At 43.8% G+C, this 15,623-nt stretch overlaps 6 protein-coding genes across 6 annotated transcripts; 4 read left to right on the top strand and 2 right to left on the bottom strand.

Moving 5' to 3' along the window:
• Window positions 1–2,147: 2,147 nt before the first annotated feature.
• On the top strand, window positions 2,148–4,186 carry L199_001826 (uncharacterized protein; the record flags this gene model as incomplete). Its single annotated transcript, XM_064887579.1, has 3 exons — window positions 2,148–2,161; window positions 2,585–3,430; window positions 3,499–4,186. The coding sequence occupies 3 exons, from the start codon at window positions 2,148–2,150 to the stop codon at window positions 4,184–4,186; spliced, it is 1,548 nt and encodes a 515-aa protein (XP_064743651.1).
• A 526-nt stretch (window positions 4,187–4,712) lies between these two features.
• L199_001825 (uncharacterized protein) lies at window positions 4,713–7,552 on the bottom strand (the record flags this gene model as incomplete). Its single annotated transcript, XM_064887578.1, has 7 exons — window positions 4,713–4,790; window positions 4,849–5,115; window positions 5,235–5,308; window positions 5,358–5,458; window positions 5,705–5,851; window positions 5,969–6,123; window positions 6,245–7,552. 7 exons carry the CDS (start codon window positions 7,550–7,552, stop codon window positions 4,713–4,715), a joined length of 2,130 nt encoding a protein of 709 aa, XP_064743650.1.
• Window positions 7,553–7,990: 438 nt separating this feature from the next.
• L199_001824 (methionine-tRNA ligase, beta subunit) lies at window positions 7,991–9,592 on the top strand (the record flags this gene model as incomplete). The annotated part of the gene is made up of 5 exons (XM_064887577.1): window positions 7,991–8,122; window positions 8,182–8,277; window positions 8,401–9,018; window positions 9,095–9,257; window positions 9,408–9,592. 5 exons carry the CDS (start codon window positions 7,991–7,993, stop codon window positions 9,590–9,592), a joined length of 1,194 nt encoding a protein of 397 aa, XP_064743649.1.
• A 512-nt stretch (window positions 9,593–10,104) lies between these two features.
• Window positions 10,105–11,813, bottom strand: L199_001823 (uncharacterized protein; the record flags this gene model as incomplete). Its single annotated transcript, XM_064887576.1, has 2 exons — window positions 10,105–10,988; window positions 11,072–11,813. The coding sequence occupies 2 exons, from the start codon at window positions 11,811–11,813 to the stop codon at window positions 10,105–10,107; spliced, it is 1,626 nt and encodes a 541-aa protein (XP_064743648.1).
• A 776-nt stretch (window positions 11,814–12,589) lies between these two features.
• On the top strand, window positions 12,590–14,185 carry L199_001822 (uncharacterized protein; the record flags this gene model as incomplete). Its single annotated transcript, XM_064887575.1, has 6 exons — window positions 12,590–12,777; window positions 12,914–13,062; window positions 13,144–13,400; window positions 13,499–13,670; window positions 13,759–13,887; window positions 13,962–14,185. The coding sequence occupies 6 exons, from the start codon at window positions 12,590–12,592 to the stop codon at window positions 14,183–14,185; spliced, it is 1,119 nt and encodes a 372-aa protein (XP_064743647.1).
• Window positions 14,186–14,568: 383 nt separating this feature from the next.
• On the top strand, window positions 14,569–15,603 carry L199_001821 (uncharacterized protein; the record flags this gene model as incomplete). Its single annotated transcript, XM_064887574.1, has 4 exons — window positions 14,569–14,668; window positions 14,748–14,873; window positions 14,985–15,390; window positions 15,456–15,603. The coding sequence occupies 4 exons, from the start codon at window positions 14,569–14,571 to the stop codon at window positions 15,601–15,603; spliced, it is 780 nt and encodes a 259-aa protein (XP_064743646.1).
• Window positions 15,604–15,623: the final 20 nt, after the last annotated feature.

Here is a 15,623-nt window from a genome sequence, read left to right as displayed (position 1 = left end):
AAGGAATGGCTGGTATGGGTTGGTGAAGAATTGTGATTCGGACTGATGATGCGTATATGTGTAGTTGAAGCGAGGCTTGGCTGGATCACCCGAGATTGAAAACAGGATTCGATTGGCCCATTATCAGTCAGAGTCAGAATCTTGTAATACGATTTTGAATTTACTTGGGTCGAAGGAGATGCATGGAGAGTTCTCTCACAGATCGATACTCTGTAAGTATACGATACTGAGAGTTCAGGAATCGTACGGGGAACCGATGGTGATTTTTGAAGATACAGTATTGTCTGTCAATTCGCGTCTGTGGCAGCCTACGATCTACTCGAAAGCCCATGTAACACTCGTACAACAACTTAAATCGCTGTTAATACTCATTCTTTCGATGTGATATCCTACATATCGAGACTGCTATTTGCCATCTTCCTCTTCTTCTATCAAGGTATTAATATCCTCAGATGTACTTGAAGATAATAAACAGCCGTTTTCACCATCTACTGACCTATATGCATATCTTATATAGGTGGATGCAGTAAGCAAGTAAGAGATAGTCGAATTGAAAGTACGACCTATATGCATGTATTACCCTGTATGTATGTATGAGAGTTGATGTTATCAATAGGTAATATTGGTATATGCATCAAAACAGTGAAGGAAAGGTGAGATGAGAAGTGGTTATGCATGTAGATGCCGAAAAATGCTCAAAAAGGTCAAAGCGTGATGACGCCGAGAGGAGTTGTGATGGCGATGAAAGGGTTTTCGATAACGAATAATAGGAAAACATCCTCCTGACGCGCGTCAACATTATCTTTCATCTTTCTCTTAATCAGATCAACGTTTTTGTTGGGAGGAAGAAGGTAAAGTGATGTCTGTTACGCACGGGCGCAGTTTTCAGAATCATCTTATGACGCACCTAACTTATCATCAGATCCTTTCTCTTCCTTTCCATCGACATGATATATCCAGGATACCATTGCCTTGATGATCATCAAGTAAGATCTCCGAAGAGGAAGGTTACTACCCATAGAAGAAGGAAGAGGAGGAGGAAGGATACTTCTTCCTTCATCCACGATTGACATGTTGATAGCGATGAAAGTGATAGTGATCGCTCCCAACCTATTCTTCCTGACATATTCATCACTCTCTCTTCTTCTCTCTATTCTATTGACCACGTATTCCTCTTGCTGGTTGACTGGACTGCCAAGAGAGAATGATTTATCAGTTTACCATAGTATCTCGAAAATACCCTCCTTTGGCGTTCCCACGCATACAAGTGATATCTCAGGCGACTGTCTTCTTAAACAGCTGACGAGATCATCTTCACTTTCTCTTTTTCTTTTATCTCTTTCTTCTTCAGCTTTCTCATAACTCCCGATCCATCCTTCTTCAATCATCTCTTCTCTCGATCAGAAGAAGTCATCCTGCTTCTTCGGTCGTCTAGAGACTGAATTCCCTCTTTCTCCTCTCTTCTTGGCTCGGTACAGTAGTACCTTCTCCACCTTCTTTGCTTCTCCTCTTCCTGGCGATAAATCAATTTCGTCAAGATGGTGAAGCTACCGAAGTTCGATCCGTGAGTTCCTTCTGACATCCTTCTACCCACCTTTTATTGTTTGTCTTATTCTGGTCTTCTTCTATTCTCGGAGAGCTGGGTGGTGTATGATAGCGTGCTATGGTGGTGGTGGTGATGGTGGTGGTGAAGGTGATGATGGTGACATTCACCTATCCTTCTTACTTCTCATGACATCCTGATGGTGAAGGTGGAAAAGAGGGTTTACATACGCATCCTTCTTTATCATTGTTTCATTCCCTTTTGGATGGGTGGCAAACGTCAGTTTGATATCACTTCACTCTTCTTTGTGAGGTGTATGTGCGTGGGTGGATGATAGTTCATTTACCTCATCCTCTTCGCCTATGTTCGTCTCCGAAGATGCGTCTTCTTCTCCTTCTTCCCATGTCGTATGAAGGAGAGTTGAAATCTTCCTATACCCTTTCTCAAGTTGGAGAGGAGGATGAACCGATTGATATGCTATACTCCTTCTTCCCCTCTTATTCCCATGATAGTAACATACCTACCTTCTTCTCTTACCACCTTCACCTGCGAGGGAGTGGGATAATCCTACTTCCTTGTATGGTATTTGGGATTTTCATCGCTGATGCCTAAGAGGAGGTATGAAAGTGGGAGTGAACTCTATGCATCCTTCTTTTGATGTTGACGGCGGTGAACGTGCTTTATCTTCTATGCGTTCTTCATTTTCAAATGAATGGTTACAAGTGGTATTTATTTTGCTTTTACTTCTTGTATGGTGGGAGACGGGGCGTCGGCGTCGGCGTCGGCGGTGGTGACGGTGATGGTGATGGAAGTGGTGACTCACCGCGTCTTCGGCTTCACCTTCACTCTTGAAAATATCACTCGCGTCGGTGAAGCCTTTCTTCTTCACTGGTAGCGAGGAAGGTATGGTGGTAATTGACATTTCAGTTCTTCTTCAATTTTCTCTTAATTGATTCTCTCGACCATACAAATTTCCTATTGAAATTGGCTCCTTCCATGCCTTCTGTGTGAATTGATATACTGATGCAGCTGTACCTATAGTAAAACACAAAAGAAACTATCCTTCTCGTCAGTAGCAACTTCCTCTTCCTCTGCAGCTGTACCACTCAAAGCGGATCATCCTCTACCCTTTCCTCCTCCGCCTGTATCTGGATCTTCGAAAAGACCTATCGTACTAGAAGACTCAGATGACGACGATCACTCCGCTCATCATGTCGGTCAAGCCAGTAGACCCAAATGTATAAAGATTGAAATTGAATCTGATCAGGATATCGCTCAATCGGATGAAGAAGACGATTTTGATTACGATTACGAATACGATGATGACAATTACGATGAAGATGGTGATACTAGCTGCCGTTCTCAATCTCCTATAACGGTTGAATCCTCCTCAGAAGGCGAAGAAGACGACGAAGCCGAACTTAAGTCCGAAGTCAAGGATGTTTCCAACCTCACCAAACCAACCATTGACGACTTGATCATTGTACCTACCATCTCATACTCGGGTCGAAGGGAAGTGATTCTTAAAGCAAGGTTTCACCTCATTTACCTAAAGATTTCGAAATTTCCTGGTAACCTTCCCATCTGGAAAGCTCTACTTACCGAAGATAATGAAGATAAATTCTATCGACTCTTCAGAAAGTTTATTTCAGAAGACTTGGTTAAAATCCTTGTTCATGATTCTGCTCCCTCTGTTCACGAACTTGAAATGTTGGGGTATCAAGAAGGTGGCTTCGGAAGCTACGTGAAGATGGGAGCTAGTGTGGATTGGGATAGTAATGATATGCTCTATGTTGGATCCACTGCGAAGAGTCCTTCTGGTAAAGTGACCTTTTGGGGCACTCGAGCTCGTCGCTTACAACACCTTAGAAGCATTGAACGAAATAAGTCTGGGCAAGTCAACTCTCCTGGTAACAGCCTTTCGTGTACAGTGCTGATACAATTTTCTTCTACAGTGGCGGGTTGTTCGACAATACATTGCGAGCGAATCCTGAAGCAAGACGACTGGCATTTTCCACTCTGTGGTTCTACCCCATCGACAGCCAAAATGTGACTGTACACGTTGCTACCACCGGACAAATCGGTTCAAGATTCACCGAAACGGTGTTCTCTGAATGGTTGCAGAGTTGGAACCGCACAGAAGATTTCGATAAGGATCCCTCTCGTACCGGTACTGAATTTTGGTCAGCCGAACATTTCTCATACATTGGTTCTAACTTCAGCAACCCTCTTCGAAATTGTATGAATATGATAATTGGTATACAAGCCTTCAAAAGGACTGACGAAGAATGGAAAGCTATCAAGAAAGAATATAAGAAAAGAGAACATTTCAAACACAGAGAAAGGAATAATGAGAGGAGCAAGAATTATCACTACAATCGTTCGGAGGAGAAGAAGGAACAGGACAGAGCGACAAGGCGAAACTATGATAGATCTGAGACTGGTAAGGAGAAGAGTCACAACAGATACTTGAGACGAAAAGACTTCCTCTTAGAATATGGCCGCGCAGAACGAAACCATGCTTCGGAAGCGGAACTGATAGCTATAGCTGTCAAATATGGACGAGAGCCGAGATTGCATTACGCTTCATCCAAAAATCCAAAGTCGAGAAATTACGGAGGTAATCAAGTTGTAAGAGTATAAGCATAATCATGACATTGTATCAAGTTGTAATATCATATTCATTCAAAATGTATATACACATCTATGTCTAAGTAAAAAAGGTACTAAGCAATCAATATTTGTCACTTGTAGTAGGAAGGAAGGAAGGAAGAGATATAATCTAGTTCGTGATGACATCATATGACTTACATGTAAATTCACACCTTATGCTGCAGTAACCTTGAGTCCAGTCACATCAGGAAGATCTTCAGCTTTCTCAATCAATTTGGTGACTTTTCCAATCGCAACCGTTTTACCTATTGAAAAAAACAAGTGTCAGAAGTGTGTTATACGTGTGTTATACGTGTGTTGTACGAGTGTGGCGCGCGTGTGGATGAGTGGTGGATGGTACTCACCTTCATCACGTAATGAGAATCTACCTAAGATTTTGGATTCCTTGTACGTCTCAATACAGATAGGAGCAGTAGTTTCTATGAGGACTGAAACAAGCATTCCTTGCTTAGCGAATTGAGGTGGTTTCTTCGATTTTCGTCCTACCAGAAGAAGTTCAGATGTTAGCATATGCATGGTAGGAACAGAAGAAAGCCAACTCAATAGTTTTGCGGTCAAAATAATGGAGTAAAGCCTATATAGTATCAAGGAGAAATCAGTCGTTGCATTGCATGACAGTTCAATTCACTTACAGTCAAGGTGACTTCTTCTGCCAAGGTGTGTACGTGCAATACACAAGTGTAACCTCCACAGATGATATTCTTCGTTTCCAAGATACTGAGATCCGCTCTGAATGCTGTTACCGTCTTGACCGGTTTTTGAATCGAACACAAAACGAATCCAGGTGTGATATCTTTATCTGATATACCGTTGAGCTTCACCCTAACGCTCTCACCACAGAATCCTTGTTCCAATTCATCGCCTTGTTCGCTGTATACCGCACTGACTTCGACTGGTGTCTAAACGAAGAGTGAAGGAACTCATCAGTGATGGGACTTTCGATATCGACATACACGTCTTTCTGGTTGTATACACTCGATACGCTCGGAATTGACGTATCTGAGAGAGAAACACTCACCTTGTTAGGCATCATGAGTAGCTTATGTCCTTTCTTAACCCGACCCGCTTCAATCTTACCCATGATCATTGTACCTTCCAACATATCAGCTACAGCTTCGAGATCTGTTCTAGAACGACTCACCGAGCTCAGCATATTTCTCAGACACTGGGATACAGCAGGGCGCATCAATATCTCTTTCTGCCACCTCCATCGTATCAAGATGTTCGAGGAGAGAGGGACCCCTGAAGGAGGAACAAAAATGTCAGCTCCCGAACGATCTTCTTCTCATCACCCTAGGCAGTCAATGCACGGATGCGAAGCGTTATACTCTATTCAAAGCTGCATGAGGTCATGTTGAGCATCTCATATCGGAATCTGTGGGAGAAGAGCATCGCATGATCGAAGGTGAGAGTAATGTGAAAGAATTAGATGATCGAAAGTGGCAAGACCACCACGTTCGTATCTCAGACATAATGAAAGACACTCACTCATACCAAGGAGCAATCTTCTTATCTATCCTATCTTTGATATTTTGTGCTATTTGACCTGATACAGGGATGAAGGTGAGATCGGTTTTAGGGTTAAATCCGACTGATTTGAGGAAAGGTGTGATTTTTTTGCAGATTTCGTCATATCTACCGGTGAAAATGTCAGTTGACATCTTATGTATTGGGAAACATTTGAAGGCAATCGAGAGGCAGCTAATGTGGAAGCCTTCCACATCAATTATGTCATCACATATAGAAACTGACCTTTCTTTATCCCACTGCACGGTTGGATCGTCCATCTTGTTGACAGCCACGATCAACTTGTTGACACCGTTGTTCTTGATCAACATTGCGTGCTCTCTCGTTTGACCTTCTCGCTCGAAACCGGTTTCAAATTCACCTTTTCTTGCCGAAAGCACCTGATTATGTTCAGAAGAGTCAGCTCTAACTCCACTTGTCATCAGGGCGTTTCGTCAAGGAAGGTGTTCTATGGTTTTACAAGCTGTTTTTGTGACATGGTCATCCAAGAATGTCACTCACCAGAATAGCTACATCCGCCTGAGCTGCACCGGTAATCATAGATGGCACATAAGTTTTATGTCCAGGAGCATCCAGAATCGTGTATCTTCGTTTCTCCGACTCAAAGTATGATCTTCCCACTTCGATAGTTTTTCCTTGAGCTCTTTCCTCCTTATTCGAATCTAATGCCCAAGACAAATACCAAGTCTCTCTTCCTGCAGCTTTAGCTTCTTGTTCGTATTTCTCCATTGTCCTCTTATCTACCGCTCCGGTAAGGAACAACAATTGTCCACCCATAGTGGATTTACCAGCATCTACATGTCCAGTGAAAATGATGTTCAAGTGCGATTTCGAATTGGTATCTTTCACATCATCTCCATATAGATCTTTTAGAGCTTCTGCACCTGCTGCTGCTTGTTCCTTTAAAATCGCATCCGCGTCGTTCTTAGCTGAAACCTTGGTGTAGTTCGTACCGGATGGTGTGGACGTGCCGGACGCAGCGACGGAAGTTGGGGCAGGTGTAGATGAAGCTGAAGGGGTAGGTGCGTCGGTGGTAGAAGCGACGACTTTCACTTGAGCATCGGTGGTAGCTGCTGGAGCGGGAGTAGAGTCCTCGACGGGTTCAGATTTCTTCTCTTCTTCTTTCTTCTCTTCAGGTTTCTTACCCGCGCCAATGGATAATGACGGAGCTGCTTTAGGGGCACCACCAATAGATAACGAAGGGGCAGCTTTGGGAGCACCACCGATTGATAATGAAGGAGCGGCTTTGGGCTGACCACCAATCGACAAAGACGGAGCGGCTTTGGGAGCACCACCGCCTATAGATAGAGATGGAGCTGCTTTAGGTGCTCCTCCACCGATGGATAGTGATGGTGCCGCTTTGGGTGCACCACCTCCAATAGAGAGTGATACGGGTTTACCGGCAGGTGTAGAGTCGGGTTTGGGTGATGAAGAAGTAGGAGGTAAGTTTGGAGGTTGGAATCCCTGGACGTTCCTTACGGCTTGAGGTTGGAAATTACCTCTGGCATTGGGTGGTATATAAGCTTGTGATTGAGTTTGTTGTTGTTGTTGTTGTTGAGGGTATCCACCACCATATTGAGGATAACCACCATAACCACCACCACCTTGTTGAGGATATCCTCCGTAACCACCTTGTTGACCACCATATTGATTATACCCACCATACCCTTGCCCTTGTCCTTGTCCTGGATAGCCCTGTTGACCTTGACCTTGCTGTTGCTGACCTCGAGGAACAAAGGGTGCACCTTGACCGGGTCTGAACTCGAATGCACCGGGGTTGAAACCGTTAGGAGGGGGTTGACCTGACATGTTGGATTGTGTAATGTCTCGGTAAATGAATTGGGAATGCTACAGGAGACTTTTTGGTATGTATCTATGATATGCCTATCGATACAGCTTTTGGTTGATGGAGCAAGTGCTGTGATGAAGATGCTCTTTTGTCTAAAACGTCAGAAACGCACCCCGTATCCTTGCCACCACCATACACAGCGTTTCATTGAAAAAGTTATTAACAGACACAAATCCACGTCATGGTACTTCATAGAGATGCTTATCACTCACCAGTCACTCGTAGAGACCTATTCCCTCCACTCGGACAATGAAAAATCCAACACTTTCCAACATCTCCATCGCATTTCACTACCTATTGCTCCGTCAGTCAAGCAGCGATACATGATCACCCTCCTACGCCCCAGAGCACCTTTACAGAAATACAGTAAACTCAGACTATACACTACACAAAAAATCATGTCAAACGTATCCGAGTTCGTCGCAGCAGCCGAACGAGCTGATCCCTCTTTGACCGGGTCAAACGAAAAGGAGAAAGCTGAGATCGCCAAACTGGTGGGAGAGACTGAAGGTTATGTCAAGGACCTTTCGGTGAGTCTGCCGTATATAACAAATCGCGGCATAAGCTGACATATGGGTATTTGTATCAGGCTCTCAACGAAAAGCTGACCCCTCTTACATACCTCTATTCCAACTCTCCTTCTTCGGCTGATGTGAGCCTGTACGCTCATTTACATCCTACCTTGGTGAGTTGGATCTTCTCCAGATTTGAGACAGCATACAACATAAGATATATCTCAGATACAGCTGTGATTGTTCACGAATCATATTGTCCTGACATTATTGTCCTCCCAACTTGAAACTTGTAGATCTCCGCATCTACCACTCAACATCCTCAACAACCTTCCCTCCTTCGATACTTCCTCCAAATTCAATCATTAGAATCCGTCCAATCCGCTCAAAAGTCCTTACCAAACTCATTCCCATCATTGGACATCGACATCTCATCATTACCTACTCCAGAGAGGAAGGCCCCACCACCCAAAGTTAAGAAAGAGAAGAAACCTGCTGCTCCTGCTGCCGGTGTGACTGAGACAGTTACCAACGCTGTATCTGGTGCAGTCAACGCTGCTACCTCTGCTGCTGGTGCTGTTGCTGGAACTGCCGTTAACGCAGCTAGCGCGGTCAAAGATGCTGTTGTAGGAGCAGGTGCAGCACCCCAAGAAGGAGGCAAAAAGAAAGAGAAGAAAGAAAAGAAAGAGAAACCTGCCAAAGCTCAACCTGTCAAAGAAGAACCTACGGGACCATTACCTAGTATGATTGATATGCGAGTAGGCAAAGTGTTAGATGTCAAGAGACATCCAGATGCAGATAGTCTATATGTCGAATCGATAGATGTAGGAGAACCTGAACCCCGAACGGTATGTTCGGGTTTGGTGAAATATATGACGGAAGATCAAATTAGAGGAGCTACGATTGTTGTCATCGTAAGTGAAACCCAAACTCAACACGATAAATATTAACTTGGTTATGTCTGACCTACCTTCTTCTCGGTCTGGTTAGTGTAATCTCAAACCTGTCACTATGCGAGGTGTGAAATCGTATGCCATGTTATTATGTGCATCATCGAAAGACGGTAAAGATGAAGGAGGCATCGAATTTGTATACCCTCCTGAAGGGTCTCAACCTGGTGAAAGGATTTACTTTGAGGGTGAGAAATACGAGAGTGAGTCGTAGTTTTAAGAAAAAAAAAAAAATTCCCTCCTGATCTGATGAAATGATACATTTTGGTGGATCAATGATCATCCTACGTATTGACCCCTGATCGTTTTTCAAATGACTGACGATGGTTCTTTGATTTTTTCTTACTTCACAGATGCCAAACCCGAAGCTCAGCTCAACCCCAAGAAAAAAGTATTCGAAACTATCCAACCTGGATTCACGACCTTGGATACTAGAGAGGCAGCTTGGATCGATCCTGAAACCAAGACCGTTCATAAAATCAGAACGAAAGATGGTGTTCTGACTTCAAAGACTTTGATCGGTGCTAGTTTGTCATAAACCATATCGCCATACAAGTATGTACGGTATATGTATAGATGGATTTTGATCTATAGTAGCAGTTTTGAGGTCATTGGGGGAGATGGATATGCATCAAAGAGTGGGCTGACTTACTTTTCCTACTTTTCTACCATTGGGCCGTATTTACACTTTGCTCATTACACTGATCACTGGATCTTGACAGCAATGGAACAAAAATAAGACAATGCATGATAGGATAGTATGGAATCACTACATTTTATACTAAGCCCGAGTGAGAACATGAGAGATTACTTGATAGCTTATTGTCCAATTGTGATGATATATTAAGCGATTTTATGACTATGCTAGAAATAAGAGAATGGAGAAAAGAGGAAAAAATTGATTCTAACATGAAGACAAAGAAATAGCAACACATTCCTCCCCTTCTGCACCTAGACCTAGACCTAGACTTGGAACCCCAATCATCCGCTTCCTTCCGCTAATGCTGATCTAGAAATTGTCCCTTCTTTATACTATACCTATTCGCATTCCTACTCAGTCAAATCTTTCAAATCCTCTTTACTCGCCAACACCCCACTCTTGACAAACTTTTTTCCCTTCACCCACTCCAACCCTTCACCAGCGTAACTAATCTTCGGTGTAACTTCCACTTCCACACCTTCCCCAAGCTCCGCTCCATTATCCACTAACCACCTCTTTTGCTGAGCTAACAAATCCCTTCGGGAAGTCTCTGGACAATCTGCTTTTGATCCAGGAGCATTCTTCAACGGACTGAATTCTTCTTCTCTTTGAACTTCTAACACACAAAGTGATTTCGTAAATGGAAATACGTCAAAAACGAATAATTCCAATTTCATTCCATTTGGTTCACTCGGCTTGATCAATTCGCCATTTTGCAAGTTGACCGTAGGTATTTTTTTACGTGCAATGTGAAATGCCATTTTCCTTTCCATCGCTTCTACACCTTCTAGGAAAGTCCTCGTGTAAAAATGATTAGCTATATTGGCCGCTCTGAACGCCAATTGACCATCAGGAGTTCTAGCTTCAGCTTTTTCTTTTGATAATTCTGAATATTCAACTACTGCAAACGCATCTCCTTTGGCAGCTAATACACCGACTGATTCGGTGGGGACTGTCTTCCGGACGACTTTAGCTCCAGCTTGAGATTTACGATCGATACAGCATCCGATGAATACCGGATCGGCCACTTTGACTAGACAATTGTCGACGCAGTAGGCGTGGATGTATTCGATACCCTGTGATTTGAGGTCGGATAAGACTGTTCGAGGGGAATCTGGGGAGAGGGGTCGACGTAGCGCAGCGTAGAGGCCACCGTTACCGTCTGGAGCAACTGAGAGGGATGAAGGAGTGGAAAGAAGGAGTTTACCATCTTCGCTTAGAGCGGGTAGGACGCCTAATATCGGGTGGTATAGTGTTAGTGGTTATCTATTGCATGCAGAACAGTGGACTAATGTAGGACGGAGCGAGGTGACTCACCCTGTTCGAAGAAGATCACATCTTCCTCTTTCAAGCCAAAGAAATTCTTCTCTCTGAAATACTTTTCCGTTTCACCCCGTGTTGGTCCTGAAGTCATGACATACCATTTGATTCTCACCGATCCATCTTCTTTACCTTCCTTCTCTTCTGCTACCTTTGCTAGTTTACCTATTCGTTCAGCCTGGTATTCGAACAAGCTCTTCCCAGAAGGTAACTTGATATCGTACATTCCTTTTGGTAATGAAGAACCCAATCTCGTTCCTTGACCACCAGCCATGAGCAATACGGCAACCTGATTATTCGCTATAGCCTTTAAACCTATCTCTCTCCATTTCTTCTCATCCTCTGGATTATTCAAAATACTAGCACAAGCTTCCTCTGGAAGGGGGAGAACTTCCTCGGGAGGTCTGGGAGTAGGTGTTCTGGATCTACCCAAAAGATTGTTTAGGCCTGGAACGAGGGTATCATCGTAATTGATATTATCCTCGTTAGAAGGTGTATGAGCACCGTCACCTTCAGCAGCAACGGCGTTCATGTATATTCGATTAACCCGATTGACGTCAATGTCGTTCAATTGGTTTAACAAGTTGTTTTGTTCCTCTGATGATAGTTTGGAGTAAAAAGTGAAAACGTGTGATTGACCAGCTTCTTCATATCGCTGTTTGAGTTTATCCAAGAGTGATAAACCCCCGTTGGCATTGGAAGATGAGCCGTTGATTTGAATAGCAGGCGAAGATGTCATTGTGCGTTATTGATAAATCGTGGAATGTATATGTATAAATTGAGGTCTTGTATATATATATATATGTGTGTGTGTGTGTGTGATAGACTAAGTTGACCTTGCTGTGTTATGATGTAAGAGAGGAAAAGGGAATGATCGTCCGTTTGGTCGTTGGAGATTATCAAGATCTTATCTTTATATATCTTGCGAGTTAGAGTTGGAAGACGGTATAGCACAAGTGAGTCGAAAAAGTATGAACCGATGTAGTCGGGTAAGAAGGTACGATTGGCAGAGTGGGTGGGTGGGATGTGTTATCGAACGTGATAATGAACAATGAAAGGAGATGGATGTGAGTTGTAGGTTGAACAAAGCAAAATGACAGATGGAGATGGAGAGAAGTGTCTGTCACTCTGTATTCTAGGGAAACGTGTATGTGGAATGAGTTACTCGGAGGTATTGATCCGATGAAGGCGGTGTTACGTCAGAGAGGGTGAGATACGTAGAGGTCCGAGCGGGGGTGAGGGTGGATGGTGGATGTATACTGATGATGAGCAGTGTGTATGCGTAGGAGACAGTGGATGCAATACAGTACAAGCAATGATATCATGTGAGTGAGAAGACAGAGCGAGTGACGGGATGGCCGGCTGCGACGAAGTTGAATTGATGAGTATGACGCACTGGCAATTGCATCTGACATTCAACATCACTACCATCAATTCAATTCTCTGATCTCCCTCAATTCATTTGTCTCACTTGGACCACTGCTACCAGCCGCGCACTGCCCACAGCCCACCAGTATGACAACCGCTTCCCCACTCTGGGCACTACTGGCGATTCCAGTCCTTCTCCGCCTTCTCAAGTCGAAACCACCACCTTCTAGAGAGACTGTTGTTCTCCCCCATGAGGAGAGGGTAGTTCTACTAGGTGCGAGTTCAGGTGTAGGAAGAGATCTGGCTCATGCTTATGCCAAGAGGGGTGCTAGGATGTGAGTGGTGTGGAGGACTCTCTGCGATTTCGCTGATGGATTGTCCACTCATCTGATCAATTGATCAACTTCTCCCTAACTCTTGGACCCTGCCTATCTTAATTCTGCGCTGACAATGTTGCCTATATTGGTACAGATGCCTCGTGGCTAGACGATCAGATGCTCTTGCGAAAGTCAAATTAGAATGTGTTTCACTCGGTGCCAAGGAAGATAATCTCCTGGTAGTTCCTGCGGATATTACCAGTACGGATGATCTTGTAAAAGTGAGAGAAGTAGTTGAGAAGGGTAGGTTGGTCTAACATTATAACATCAATCAATGTCAAAAGTAGCATAGCTGATAATTCCAACTTTATCTGTAATCTATAGCTTGGTCAGGTCTTGACACTCTCCATATCTTAGCTGGCTTACCCTCAACATCAATGTTGATGGATTTAGCGGGTGTATCGCTAAACAAGCAAGATGCAAACAAACCTCCATCAGGTGCTCCTCTGTCTTTCTCGAACTCCGCCGGCGGGGAAGGTACTGCTGGACCAAGTAAAGCTGGATTGGATAAAATTGCGTTCGAAGCTAGAGCAGTGAGCGAGGTAAATTACGTGGGGACTATTTTGGCTTTGACTTGCTTTGTAAGTCTATTGTCTATATTTCATATCCTTCTTCTATATCACGATCTACTGCAGTAAAACAGGAGCTAAGCTCAAACTCGTACTCCGCTATATGACAGTTACCCCTCCTCGCATCGACATCCAAATCACCAGCACTCCACCATCTCTCCTCCGTAGCTGCGACCGTTCCAGCGCCCCACCGAGTGATATACGCAGCTACGAAATCAGCTGGTTTGATGGCTGTTGAAAGCTGTAGAGTTGAATGTGAAGGTTGTGGAGTGAGGTTCTTCTGTGAGTATCTCAATTCCCGATTGATCAATATGGAAGGACAGCTGGTTAGATGAGCATGAACTTGTCGCTGACACCATACTGTTCTCAGCATTCTGTCCAGGAACGATAGATAACGAATTCAGATTGAAGACCTCTACTTCACAGAGTGGTGGAAGGGACGAAACGAAACTACCTATCAAGCACAAATGGGAGAAGTTGTTGTTAACACCTCAAAAAGGTATGTTGACTAGATTTTCAATACAATTTTATATCGACTTGATCCGATCAAAAGCTAAATCTACTTGTTTTCAGTCATCGATATAATACTCTACAACCTCTCGTTATCGCCCGAACCCCAAGCTCTCATCCCATACCCTCCATTCTCATGGATAAAATCGCTCTCGGTACCTCCGAAACATCTCGTTCATGCTCCATGGCAGTACCGTCTGGCAATGATGGTGAGGGATACACCGATAGGTTGGGCTTATATCGAACCTGGAGCAAGGAGGAAATACGGGTTGATTGGGAGACCCTAGAACAAAGCTTATGAAAACATCATCTTTTGCGTTATACGAGTCGAGTAAAATGTATATAACGATTAATTATGATCCACATGCAGCCATATGTACATTGCTCTTCAGTGTGTATCACACAGTTCTATCAGCTTACATGGCTCTTCCCTCGTATATCTACCTAGTAGTATCTCCCATACTAAGTTTGAACGTGTCATTGTCAGTCTCAAGGTGAAATGAATGTGGATCACCTCCACCTGAACTTTTCCGAGCTTTTGAGATTTCCTTCACGATACTTTTGATTTTTCTGATCAGTTTAATATATATCCTGGTGATTCCGATATCATATACCAGTATCACTGCAAACTGCTTGAACAATTCCAGAAGATTGACTAAAGGATATCATTATGGTCAGACCGACATCCTCCTTGCGGTTCATAGCGTCTAAAGCCCTTCGAGCAGAAAGAGCCAAGAGACAACCTATGCCTGAGAATTTCGTCCAAGCCAGTAAGTCCAGATACCATTTCTGTATTCTTCATGTTGCTGTACGTGCCAATATTGGGCTCACCGTTGGCTTGTATGGCAGCTGGAAACCAATCTAGACCTAAGAATGTATCACTTCACGATATACCCCGTACGGCTTTACCTAGTGATATAACCAGGGCATTGAGGGATGTAGGTGCAGTGGATGAGAGTTTTTCAGTCTCTGCGAGTGAGTAACACCATATCTTACGATTGGACTGGACTGGACTGTATTGTATCCAGATGATGGTGTCGTAGTTGGTATATCGGTCGTGAGCTAATGTGTATTTGAAACTGATAGTAACTTCCCTACCACCTTCTCTACCCAAATCACCCTCTTTATACCGTACATACCACCTAACCCTTCCCTCATCTAAAAAAGCCAATCAGATATCTACCATCCTCTCTACAAAGCCCATATTCACTCTCGATCGTAAAGGTCAAGCTCAACTCACTCACATCACCTCTAACGAATGGACCAACAACCTCGTCCAGCGGACATTAAACGACAGAACGCCATTCGAACAGCAGCGAGATCGAGCGATCGAGAAGATTTTTACGGCTGATTGGTGCAATAAATCTGGACTCAGTGGTAGGAGAGTGATCATCAAGGGATTACCAGCTTCGATAAGGCCGGAGGACGTGAAGAAGTTGGGCAAGGATTGCGGGGTTTTGGATGAGGGGGAGGGATGCATCAGGTTACCTTCGTAAGTTTCGAAATTAGTTCCAGTTCAGTTATAGCGTGCAGCTGACCACCTTGAACATATTGTAGGAGCCGATCAAGTATCGTCTCGACCTATTGTCTAACTACCAACACAGTCAACGACGCTCATAGACTGGCGAGGAAATTACACATGAAATGGTACAAGGTCGATATACATGGTCAGAAATGGCTGATGCGTGCTCATGTACATTATTGATCGTAGACAAGTGAAAATGC

The sequence above is a fragment of the Kwoniella botswanensis genome, chromosome 1, assembly GCF_036426115.1.
Source record: "Kwoniella botswanensis chromosome 1, complete sequence".
NCBI lineage: Eukaryota > Fungi > Basidiomycota > Tremellomycetes > Tremellales > Cryptococcaceae > Kwoniella > Kwoniella botswanensis.
This window is presented reverse-complemented; position numbering and strand designations above follow the sequence as displayed.